The sequence below is a fragment of the Diuraphis noxia genome, unplaced genomic scaffold (genome assembly GCF_037042655.1).
Source record: "Diuraphis noxia isolate RWA-SAM2 unplaced genomic scaffold, SU_Dnox_SAM2 contig0002, whole genome shotgun sequence".
Classification (NCBI taxonomy): Eukaryota; Metazoa; Arthropoda; class Insecta; order Hemiptera; family Aphididae; genus Diuraphis; species Diuraphis noxia.
In genome coordinates, this window is record NW_028301712.1 from 10,984,981 (window position 1) to 10,999,012 (window position 14,032).

At 26.0% G+C, this 14,032-nt stretch overlaps 1 protein-coding gene across 5 annotated transcripts in view; it reads right to left on the reverse strand.

Moving 5' to 3' along the window:
• The window catches only part of LOC107173498 (uncharacterized), a 72,322-nt gene extending 58,567 nt beyond the window's left edge, over window positions 1–13,755 (reverse strand). The window contains exons 1-6 of one of the 5 annotated variants that reach the window (XR_001506372.2): window positions 13,615–13,755; window positions 12,018–12,205; window positions 11,717–11,953; window positions 11,473–11,644; window positions 11,163–11,259; window positions 7,978–10,305 (exon numbers count right to left, since the gene is read on the reverse strand). Coding sequence is in view for 3 of the 5 variants with exons in the window: in XM_015524061.2 (XP_015379547.1) it covers window positions 10,186–10,305; window positions 11,473–11,644; window positions 11,717–11,946 (522 nt within the window). In the remaining 2 variants the exon portion in view is untranslated. Of the gene's footprint in view, window positions 1–7,977; window positions 10,306–11,162; window positions 11,329–11,472; window positions 11,645–11,716; window positions 11,973–12,017; window positions 12,206–13,614 lie in introns of those variants that run through there. The other 4 variants (XR_001506371.2, XM_015524061.2, XM_089218642.1 and 1 more) reach the window with 4 other exon arrangements.
• Between the last annotated feature and the right edge of the window lie 277 nt (window positions 13,756–14,032).

The window sequence follows — 14,032 nt, forward strand, 5'->3', positions numbered from 1 at the left end:
TCATCGTACAATTTAAAATACGCATTAAGTAATAATTGTTGTGGTATACGTTGTAACTATAAGTTATTACTTATTTCATGATTAATAAATTTACAAATATTTTTTCTATTTAAAGGAAATTCTGAGTACAATAATTAATTAATTTATTATTACATACAGAAATTAATATAAATTGTTTTATTTCTTGTATAGGTACTCGTGTAAATGCTATAAATTTAAAGAAAAACAATGAACGTTTTCTAATGAATTTTGATCTATGAAGTCAATTTCAATTAACCATAATTCTTTAAATGATAGGTCATAGGTACATAAAATACTACTAGAAATGAGACTGTGAAGCAAGCTATCTTAATGTAACACGAGAACTCGCACGAAAAAAGCAAAAACTTATTAATAGCAGGTATATCGTTCATTTGCTCTTTTCTTTTAAGTACCCACCCGACCTCATATTATAAGACATAATCGTTTAAAGCGAAGAAAATATGGATATCGCGTAGGTAGTACCTATTGCCAAATTGAAAGATTCTAACCATCTGGAATTCTGGAAGACGTATATATAATGTGAACGAAAATATAGGTATATAGAGATCGAAAAACGTCATAATAGCTAGTGTTGCACTTACACAATTTATATGAGATATATTTTAAATAAAAACTGCAGCGTGAACAATTGAAGGTTAATAATGAATAATGATTATGTATATTATAGACAAATAGTACACAGTACTATATTATTATGTCCGGTGCCCGTATACAAGGTGTAATTTTTTTCATCGTCTACTAAGGTTTATAGTAATTGTATTTGGATGTCGAAAAATTATTTTTCATAAGGAAAATTTTAATATTCAATTTAAAAAAAATAAAACATACTTGATGTTGGAAAAGTTATAGCTCAGTTTGTGACAAAGAAAATTCGATCACTATGTAGGTATCATTCATTTGAGACGATATACTTTCCGTCTTCTTATTCATACCTACAGTAATTACAATATTTTGTAAAACAAAAATATTCATGAATATCACAATTATTGGATTAAAATATATGTTATCTTTTATTGTAATACTATTGAATGTATAATTTACGTTTTAAATACAGAGCTATCCTACCAGGATTTCCTGCTGTGTACAAAAATGCATACAAAATACACGAATCAAATTTTTTATTAATGAATATTATTTAATAGCAAAAATTTTAAAAATTATCGGCAAATAGATCTAGATGATTATATCAATTTGAATTAGTTAAATATTTATTAATATTATGACAAATTATAACATTATATGAAAAAGTGTTTGTTATAATATTTTCTATATAAATAATAATTAGGTGCCTATTCTATACTTTTGTGTTAATATAAAGACATTTTTAAGGAACATCTCAGTTTCGCAAAGAAAATGGTCGTATTTTATTATTTTAATCCTCGAATATCTGTAATTTTTTAACAAGATTTTCTTTTGAAGAATTTTTTGATACCCATATATTATACAATATATGATTAATATAGTACTGCTATTTTACGATTGTGCTATGAATAAAAAGCACAACTACACGAAAATTATAATCAAAATACTTTTAATGCAATCTATTCTTTATTAACATTAAATTTAAAATTAAATAAGATTTAAATGATGTATCTTAAAAAATATTTTTTTTCCTATTCTAAGCGGGTATTCATTGTGATGGAATAATACGAAAATTATTATATGTTGTATAAACATAATAGGTACAGACTCAGATGATAGATTCGTAAAATAATAGAGACATAAGCACAAATAAGGGAGGGGTTCAGAGGTATTATCAACCACAATTTTAAAATTAGCACCCTTAAATAATGTTAATGCTTATGTATCAAAAACTTCTTACAAATAAGTAAAATTAAATTTAAAAATGCATAGCTCAAGCACCCTTAGTTTTTTTTATTGAAATTGCGCCTATGTATAGAGAAATAGAGATGATGGTTATCGTTCAATGATAAGTTATGATAGTATGATAGTTAACAATAACCGTAATATAATCATAGATATTATTATTATTATTATATGATATTATATCCTGCAAATTCCACGATCGATATAAACAACAAGTATAATGATAATATTGGGCGTTATATACATCACATTTTTTGACGTCTACGGTGTAACGTATAGAATACTAAGAAATTAAGAATGCATGTCGGCCATGAAATTTATAAATATTGTGTTGTTAGTGGAGTACAAATTTTATCGTAAATACATAATATATGTTTATGCTAGTGTGATAATGCTAATCTGATAAAAAAAATGTGCACAGTTTAGATTTTTACTAACTGAAATCTTACTATTTTTTTTCTCGCATAATTTGGTATAAAACTAATTTTTTATTTCTATTTTTAGCCAAAACGGCTCTTAGAATACAGTCATATTAATGAAATATACTTAATAACACATTTATAAATTTATAATATTAACTATTATTCGTAATTATTTCATTTATTGGCTATTATATCTATATGTATCATAAATTGAATTTTAAAAATCCAAAGGTTGTATTGAAAATATGTTTAAAAGAAAAATAGATAATTTATGTGAAAAAAACCAAATGACTAGTTAAAATTATATTAAAATAATTATAGATAATAATATGTATATGTACTTAAATCACTTAATCCATCATGAACATATCGACTGTTGAATCCCTCTACTTGATAAGTGATCAAATAAAAATGTGAAAAAATAAACAAAATAATAGGTATAATAATATGATATAATATAATAGTAATAATATTAACTCCACACCGCCGCTGAGGACATATTATTATGCACCTCGAAAGCTCGAAGAATCTGGGGGCGAACAGGACAGGTTGTGAGTGTGCTAACTGGGCCAGTTTAATTTGTGGGCTAAGCGACTATAGAACATTTAATAATATTAACAATTACTCATTATTGGGTACTATTAGTTTATTATTGTAGAATTCTGGGCCGCATAATTCATTGTCCGTCTCTGTTGGCGGCATTTTATTAATTGGTTTTAAATACTATACTGCACAGTAGAATAATATGATTCATAGAAATGTAATTTGCGTCAATATCGACGACCTCAAGCGTAACCCTAACTTCCAAACACCTCTATATGTGTATTGCATTATTATTACTATGACGTATTTCGTATGTTTGTGTGTATGTCAATGCGTGTGTTATTATGATTTTTAAGTGCGTTTTAGTATACGCCCAATCGGACCGGTTAGGTTATAAAAGGGAGATTGCGAATATTACTACCAACGCAAATACGTAGTTTTGTATGCAGTCAGAACTTTTGATAGTCCCACAACTATAAAAATAATATATAATAATAATAAGAAATCTATATAGGTGGAACCTAAACATACGTGTGCAAAAAAAATCACTGAGCGGAAAACTAGGGATTTTGCATACCAAATAATACATAATATTAAGTAGAAGTATAGACGAAAATGCGTAATACTATTGTCGGTTAGTTACATATTATACAAGGTGTCCCGTGAGAATATACCCATTAGCTGTAGAGGGGGACTGGCTGCCAGAAAAAACCAGTTTTTTGTTGTTTTATCTATAAATTAAAAAAAATATTAAAAATCGTGAGGTTAATGAAAATAAAATGTTGAAAGAAGGTCAACATTTTCAGAAAAATAAACTATATAAAATAGGTATTTTTTTTTTAAGTTAAAAATATTTTTTTAAGCATGTAATTAAATTAAAAAATAAAATAAATGTAGCCCTTGTCTATGTGAGTTTAATAAAAAAAAACCGATTTTAGATGTACTAATTATCTCAGGAAATATTGCAATGGGTTAGGTAAATCCTCGCGGGACACTCTGTATAGTAAAATTCTGTTATTGGAGTTTTACAACAAGTAATTACTACACACACACACACACACACACACACGACATAGCAAATTTCGTTAATAAGTTTCAATAGTGTGCTATTAATTTTAATATTAGAGTGAATTGACCTATTATCAAACTTTTAGGTAAAATCATTATGTGTGATTAAGTGTCGGCTATTATCCTATATTCAAGCGAGAATTGTACAGTTTTAATTTTTGATATTTCACATACCCATCTTAATAGAAAATTAAAATACCAAAAAATCACCGACGTTTAAGCACAAATAATTTTCTTACCTAGTTTGAAATGAGTAAATTTATTCTAAAATCAAAACTAACAGCACTTTATTGAAACCATAGTGAACGAAAAACTGCTATGTTCTACGTTTGAAGGAGACAACAAACGCATGGGCCATGGGAAACATTTATATAATTATAATATATAATAGGATCCTTTTAAAAAAACATTTTTTTTTTAAGTTTCAAAATTTTAATATTAATTAAACTATATATTTCATTCGAACAAGTGCAAAATTTGATCTCAAGATCGAGTAGGTACGTTTTATTTTAATAATGTAATTAATATTGTAACAATGTTTTTACAGTAATTTTTAATAGTTTCATTTAACAACTTATGAAAAGCTTTGTAGATTTCACGCTTTGTTCAAACATTTTTACCCCAAAATTATAAAATCGATACTATAAAATACCTGGGTAAACAGTACAAAAAGGGCCAAAATATTTTGAAAATTATTTCATGTCAAGTAAATACAAATATTAGGTATTTAATAAAAATAATAAATAACTGAAATTTTCAATTTATTCAGTTTTAAGTAACATTATCATCGATCTTACCAACAACTATTTTTGCGTAAAAACTAATGTTTCTCTTTTTTTTACATTGGAAATATTGAACTTTCAGAGTACCAAATAGATACAATTTGAAATCACCTTCAAAATGAAAAACCAAGCTAATAAACTGCTCCAATAGATGATGAAAAACACGCAAAAAAACAAATTATGAAATCAAAACATCCATCACTTTCTCCGTAATTTTAAATGATGCTAAACATTCTTGGAAAATCACCAAGAACGACCAGCAAGTATATATTATAATATTACCTTTATTAAGACTTTTATTCATTTAAATTAAAACTACGTTTACGAAAACATCTTTAATAGCGATATAATATTACTACTAAAGTACCAAGGAAGACTAGTTATCTTATAAAACTGTATTGAACAATCAAAATTTATTGGGGAGGGATATAGCTGAGCCATTATTACTTTTTTCGGCACAATTTAATTATAATGATTATTACAAATAATGTTACGATTATTATAATAGTGTGACGTCAATGAAAATAATCACTCTGATTTTATATAAAATAATATATTGCTCCTTTGGGGTTAGTGGGTTAAGACCAAATAGTTGAAACGATAAAAGATTATTATTTACAAAACTAAAAAGAGAGATGTTACAGTAGGTGTTAGATTATTTGAATCATTATTGTTGTTATAAGAGTTAAAAAAGACGTATTTTATGGACAAATTACCTATAACCATTTTTTTTAGCTATTGTTTCATTTTTTTCAGAAACCATAAATAGAACAAAGTCTAATATTTTTTATAACACATTTCCATTAATAGATGCGATTAAAAAAAAAAAACAGGGAATTTCGACACCTTGTTAACTGCGAAATATGTAATGCTAATAAAGTAGTAATAGTAATACACACACGCTTGCTTGCGTCATCAAACTAATTGGTGGAAAAAGGTGGACAATTTACTGTAGTTGATGAGTGAAATTTGAATTTAAAATCATTGTAGGTATAGTGCAGTAATTTCAAACACGCAGCTCGCAAACCCTCTCGATGTAGCTCAAATAGTTCAAACATTTCTTATATTCATTATTGAACGATAAAAATTTTAATTTTTAATTAAACTTCAATAATTAACAATATAATTTCATTTTATTTTTACATCCCCCATTTGTAATCTTTAATTACCTATAGTTTTTATTGTAATAATCGACTAATCGAATGCGGAAAAATAATCACATTAGATGATTTGTAACAATTGGTGTAGAGATTAGAATCCAAAATAGTAAAAAGTCCACGAAAAATGTTTTGTTCGCATTAACCTTGATATATAAATGATTTAAGACCAGTGGTTATGTGTAGTCTGAGAAGAACTCGGCTTAAAAAAGTTAAACTATTTTTTTAATTACCGTGTATCCACATTAAGAGTAACTGTGTTCTTATTTCCTAAATATAATTAACATTTGCATTGAACTTTTATCATAATGTACACTTTACTGTGAATAAACCTTTTTTTATTTTACATGAATATTAAATATTTAAACTATATCTACACATCTCAATTAATATTTCAACGAATATTAATTTTTTATATCAAGTAGAAAATAGAAGGTCATATAATATTATGTTTAATCTAATCTATTAAAATATATCTAAACACAAAATAATTTTATCAAGAAAAATAACAGAAATGTTTGTATTATTTTAGCATTGGATAATTTTAATTTTTAGTGTAATATTTCAATAGCCAAGAGTCACTAATTCAAAACTTTCATGTCTTTTATTTACTCTCAGCATATAAACTTATTGTGCAAAACTGTATAGATTGCTTATATCGAATAAAAAAAAAAAGTTTAATATAAACATTTACGTAGAAAATATCAAAAAACTAAATGAATTGTTTTCTAAATCAATTGAAAAGTCATTTCAATTATTAATTAAACAAGTTAAGTTAAAAAGTTATTTTACAACTTTTTAACTTTTAACTAGTTAATGCCCACGTAAGTAAAATTGGTTTTCGGTATGCTATAAGTTTATAACTCGATAACAATACAATACACACGTGGGTGTGGATCTTTAAAGGAGATACAGACAATTTTTAAGGAGTTCAGTATAGGCAATATCCTAAATGTGTATGACCGTGTATTTATGTCATATTTCGTAGCATAATACAGTAAATAAGTTATGATTATTTATTATATGACTGTAGCATAAAATAAATAGCGGAATGTTTATGTTCACGTACATATCAATATAGTCAATAGCGCGTAGTTCCCAGCTAATGGAAATTAGTATTGATTTTTATTAAATTTTGGATGTGTAGCTAAAAGTATCAATATTTTGCGAATTTCAATAATCAAGATTTTCTATAAAATTTCTAAAAACGAACTTAAATTTATATTTTTTATTAAATTTCGATATTATTGTGATATGAAACAAGGAACTTGGAAACGGGAAAGTAGGTAACGAATAAATCAAAATAAATTTAATTATATACTAAATACTCGAAATAAAAAAATTCAAATGAGCTTAGAAGGGACTAGGGAAAGCGTCATCAAATTGTGTGAGATAGGGTTTATTAAATAAATTTATGGATGTCGATGATTATCATTAAACAAATACATTTGGTTATTACCTGCTAAATAGTATCCAATAGACAGTCTTCAGCCGCCCGTGAGCTTGTGATGTGTATAATATATAATTATTAACCATCCCCAATGACCGATGAATAAAAATGTGCAAGAAATGTTAATTGTAGCAGTGGTGATTTTCTTAGCGTCGATCAGCCAATATCTTTTTTTCAATTTAATACTTGTGACATGTTGATTTTCTTTTTCTATTCAGTAAGTAAAAACAGTACCGATTCATGATTGTCTAACAGCGACTAATGATTGATATTGTAATTTATACAAAAAAATTGCAAACACAAATAAACAACATGGTTAGGGGTTATGAACTTATGGTTTATTATTAATAATTTGTATTGAAATTATTTCAACATTATTGGTTAATCCAATAATAAACGATGCATCAATCAATGTTTGTCATGTGTTCATTATTAACCAATAGTTACATTAATTGCAATAAATGACTGTCATCTAATATCTGATCAACGTTTTTCAGAATTTGAAACTGAAATTACAGGTAGCAGTTTTAAAATCATAAATTGGTACAGTTTTATCTAGTTGATGGTACACAAAAATAATAATTTTAGATCAAGTTCCCAAATATTAATTGAAACAAGGCTCATCTACGGTAAAAAAATCACCCTGTATGGTTTTTTATTAAATGTATAAGTATGATTAAAACTAATAACTTATAATTAGTATGTTTATTATATTTAATAACTAATGATAATACAATGAAAATACTGTGTTTTCCATGTCTTATTTTTATTAGCTTTTTCAGTGAATATTTATCATTGTTTGGTAGTGGACTCTACATGATTATAAGTTTTATGAAACCAAAATTATTTTTGGGTAGGTACTTCAAATTGTTAACACAAGATAAAATGACAGTCTTCCCTTTTCATATATCTTTTTGTACAAATTTTAAAACAGATCAAAGTTTTGTGTAATATTTTTCTGAAACATGAGCTAAAAAGTCAAATACATTATTCATGTTTCTAGAAAAATGATACTCAATGCAAGAGTTAAAAATTATAATTTTAACATTTGAAGTTATAAATAAATTACTTTTATCTACTTATCATAATGGTTTATGGATCATCATAATGTAATTATTTTACACATTCTGATATAATTCTCAACGCTTAAACAACATTTATTAATTATAATGTTTTAGTAGATTAAACATTAATTTGCAACTTTAAATTAAATAATAAACAGACAGTGCAGTAGTAAGTATATTATGGTATAAATACAACTTTGTCTTTCTAATTATTCTGCAAACTTTTGGTTTATTGTTTATGCCACTTAAAGCACTGTTTATGACCAAGTAAATATGGATCACAAAAAATAAAGTAAGTTTTATGTATGGGGTGGTATTTTGTATAATATTGAATAATATGTGAACATACCATAAAAAAAATAAATGAATAAATAAATTATACAGTCAAAATAAAATTGAGATCAAAATGGTAAAAAATAAATCTGAATTAAACCACAATAAGTAAAAAATTACTGAGCAAAAATATAATGTATAAAAGGTGAAAGAATATTAATTATGGTAGTGATAATTAATGTCTTAATTGAAAATGTAAAACAATAATGAAATATAAAATACACATAATAAACAATATATTTTGTTTCAATATTACTATTTGTAATCACTATGAAATAGTTATATATGTAATAATTTCGATATATTATCTAGAATTTGGACATTATATTTAAAGTAATAATGATATATTAAAAATAGTGTTTTATAGATTATTTAATTTAAAATAAAAATCATTAAGTAACATTTGAAAATAAATTATAAATCCAAGTCATGTTTTTCTTAACATGTGTACTGTAGATGACACCAAATGGCTTCATTTAACATCATTTACATATGGTGAATAATACCAATTGGTGTTGTGTACCTTGTTATAAAATTTGGCCGGTAAAATTAAACTATTAGTATTTGTTAGCATCTCTATAAGCATTAAATAATAAGTACATTCAAATTATACATTTATATTTTGATTTTTTGTTTACAAAGTTTTTTTTTAAACTGCAATTTTTTCATCATAACGAAATAAGTATACTCAAATATGAATATAATATGATAATCAAAAAATATTTTAAATTAGGAATATCTACAGATATTGTTTTACTTTTGATGAATATTAATACTTTCAATTTAGAAGAACCTTTTTATGTATGAAATTTTATTTCTATAGAAATTTAAACAAAATATTTAACATGTTTGCGCCTATAACGTTTAATGGTTGTAGTTTTGAACCGCATAATATCATGAATTCATATTTATAAATATCAATTTAATTATGCTAGGCAATGATCATATACATTTCAGCTACACATACAAAATAATTAACAATTTACATCACATTATGTATGTTTGACGCCAAATGGTGTAGTTGAATGTGTCAATGAACAACTCTATGGATGTCAATATGCATCAAAACAAAGTCAACGTGTTAAGCTGTTTAAGCATATTTAATTTTAATAATAATAATTTTAATTTTAAGTTATTAACGTCCAAATTTCTAGTTACAATTTCTAGTTAACAGTTACGTATGGTGTACTGTTAACAAAAACATTTAAAGTTGATCTATTTATAACACACATTCAGATACAATTAACTATTAATTGTAAAATATAATGTGAGGTTTTCGTGTGATATCACATAATGTTTCATTTAAACTTAATACACACTTAATTGTATAATACATACTAAATAGTTATTCAGACAAGATAAAAACAAAAACATAAAACAAAATGGTAATTTTAGTATGATTCAACTTTCAAATTAAGATGTTTGAGAAAATTTGAAAAAAATTGTGAGAAAATAAAATTTTAAATATTGATAAAATAAAAAAAAGATAATCATCATTCATAACTTTTTTATAGTACTATGGGAAATATCAATTTCGTGGAGTTCAACTGATAATATGTTGGAAAAACATACATGGTCACTTTCTATTGGTTCTCCACAGCATTCACAATTTACTACCTACGAATATATATTGATTAATTCAAGATATATTAGTATAATTTTTTTTTAAATATTTTAGATTACAAGAAATCAAATTTTCTTTTGTAGCTATATTTCAACCCAACTGTCTGGCTAGCTAGCTTTACTAATTTTTAAAAAGTTTGGGTTATACTATTTTTTAAACGATCAATTTCAGATAATGGTATATTTATAACATATAATGAATATCTACAAAATTGTTTCTGTTGAAAACAAATTTATTATGATGTATATTTGTACCTTCCTTTAAGCTTTAAACATTAAAAGGATACCATACCAAATGTGTAGTCAATGTCATACAACATAACAAAATTCAGTAATGTTAATTTAGTATTTTTAGTTTGAATGTATAAGGATGAAATGATCAATCATCAGACTTAAAGGTAAGAACTTAATCGTATTAATCTGTTTTTTCCATTTATAAATAAATATTTTTTTAATTATAACAATATATGAGCATTTTTAAATTTTATTTCATATACTTGTCTAACATCTTGTTTTAAAATTTTGACTACTGCATTAAAATAATTAATATCTGGATGTAGGTACTATATTAAGTTGTATAATTAATTAATCATAATATACTTTAAAATGAAATACTTTTTTTGTGGAAATTTCCATTCTATACTGACTCAAATAAAATCAACCTCAAATTTATAACAGCAATATTTGATGCTGTTGCGTATACCTACATGCCAACACTAGTCAAAGGGTTTAACACTTTATTTAATTTGAAATAAAATGTTTTAATTAACAAACAAAAAAGTATATGTGACAGCAGTAGTCAAAGGATTAAAATTAAAGGTACCAATAAAAAAAACAGATAACGATCTTACCTTTATATTTAATAGTAGGTAAATTCACTACAGTATTAATTACACCACAAAACTGTGGCCGCTGAACTCAAATTTGGTACAACGTAAATTTGCTAGTCTGAAATAACACATGGCATTCTCTTAAAGTGTTAAGGAGACAATTTAAAATAGAAACAAATATTGAGACCTAAAAAGAGTTTGAATATGAGCTAATAGAAAAATTAAGAATATTTTCAATTTACCTAAACTAATCTTCCTTAATTATCCTATTAACATTATAGATTATCAATACTTTTTATACTACTGATATTAAAAAACCAAAATATTGTACCTCCAAAGTATAATAACTTTTTTGTCGAGCAATTCTTTTCAATATTCTATTTCTTGCACGTTCTTTAGCACGGAATTCAGGATCCATTCTTCTTTGACGTTGTCTTTCTTTATCTCTTTCTTTTTTTAATCGATTGAGATCTTTTAAACCTATAATATCTTCGTTATCTAACCTAAAAAATATTATATAATAAGTAAGGTAAAGTTTAAATGTAAAAAAAAAACAACTTATTTATTTATCTTACATTGATGTCATTCTACTACAATCAATATTAGCTTCTGAATATAATTTATTAATGTTATCACCATTAAGCACTTTAGATCTAGATAATCTTTTAGCAATTGTGTTTTTTCCTCGTTCAATTGCTCTCAACTCTGGATCTAAACGTCTTTTTCGTTGTCGTTCACGATCACGTTCTAATCGACGTTTTCTAGATTGTTCTCGTTGTTCATCTGTCAATGGTCTTCTGGGCATTTTTATACTATGTGTGAATATGAAAACTATTTAACTTAAAAATTAATTATTAAGTTAATTCAAACACTTACAATCACATAACTATGTAGATGGATAACTTATATTGTATTAATTGTATATTATTTATAAGGACTAGATTAAAAAGTATTGAATTGAGTTTTTGACATAAAATACAACTCTGGAAACATTGTATTTAATTGCCATGACTAAATTTATTTCAATATTCATACATTTTTGTTCAGTCTTGATTAACATTAATCTGAAAAATATAAAAATTTAAGTTATTAATTTAGAATCAAAATTGTTTGTAGTAACACTTATTGTTTAAAGAGACTAGTAAATAGTTCATGGATGAACTTGAATATAAATAAAAGCTATATTTCATTTAAAATAAGAATGTATCAAATTATGCAGGTGGCAGAGACTAGTTCCACAACCAAGACATATGCACCAAAAGGTACTCAATTTCAATCTAAATGGATTATTATGAGAGCAATACTTCTAGCATAATATGTGTTTCAATAAAAATATAAATATACACATAAACTAGCTGATCCTGCGCAATGTTGCCTGTAAAAAATTAAAGGCTTATGGATTTACCCCTTCATAAACCCCATTAAATGTAGGTAAGTGACACAATCTTTTAACACAATTATTTGAGTTATTTTGACCAAATATTAAATACAGGCCTAAATTAAAATGTATACCCAATCATAATAACTATTCAATTATCTGTAACTAATGGAAACAATAAATAATAAAAAATACATGGTTCTTCACGAGGTTTTTCATGAATTGGCTATACTCAACATTTTTATGCGTTGAAAGGTAAAAATAAGTAATAAATAGTAGACTTATATCAAGGACATTACAACAGATCTAGTAGAGTCTATTGATTAACATTTTAAGAAGTTCTTTCAAAAACTGAGAGTTTGCATGAGGATTAAATATTTTAAGCCTTAAAGTAGTATCATATTGTTATATTCTGTGGTACCTTAAACAATTATTCTACAGTTTTGGATGAAATTGTATTTATTTATTTCAACTTCATCTTACAATATACCACATAGGAACATATTATTATGTAATATTTACATATTGTCTTAGAATTGTCTTGAAAGAAATGCCTTAGAATTATCACAGAATAAAATAGTATAGTAATAAAATAATACAAACATAGAATTAATGTACAGACAAACTAAAAATACATGCCTTCAGTAACAAACAACAACAAATTACAAAACTACAAAACAATCTATTGCATCTACCTAATCTTATAATTTTCTTTGAATCAACGATGGCACAAATTGATGTAACCATAGCAACGAAAGTCAATCATGCACAACCAAAATGCAATAGGTACATAACAATTAAGAAAACGAGACATCATATTTAAGCCTAAATAAAATGAAAAGTTCAAATATTTCGATAAATAAAAATATACTATATAAGTACAAATGTTTGATCTGGATTCTTATCGCTATAACGGCATGTACTCCTCTATTCAGTATTCGTCGAATTGCGTAATAATTAATAACAAACATGCTGATGCGGAAAAAAACAACCTGTCAACCTGACCCAGACGTGGTACACCATTTCGAAATCACGTAGGAGGTGCGAGACGAAACAAATCTAACAAATCAATTTTATGGTATAAACGTTAATTACCTGGCATTCGCCCAACTCGACAATGCGACATCACATATTTTCAAGTTTGACGTCGTCGGAGACCGGATGGCGGCATCCGGCGATAAATTTATCGGGTTACTGCACAGCACATATTACAAAAACGGCTGTAACGCCGACGTTGCGGAGTGTCGGTCGTGTCGGATGTCAGACTACGTCGAAAAATCGAGAGACGAGAAGATACAAGTTAACGACTAACGAGTCACTTGACGATGACAACAGTAATATTTACAGAATTATTGTATGTTGTGCTGTCAATAATGTCATCGTCACTCATTGCTCGATCGCCTGCAGGCTGCCGTTGGGTTGAATTTTACTATTTACATGCTAATCGGTAATAAAAATTGTCAATTACTACACCAATTTCTACGCACAGGCATGCGTAGAAACTAATGTGGTT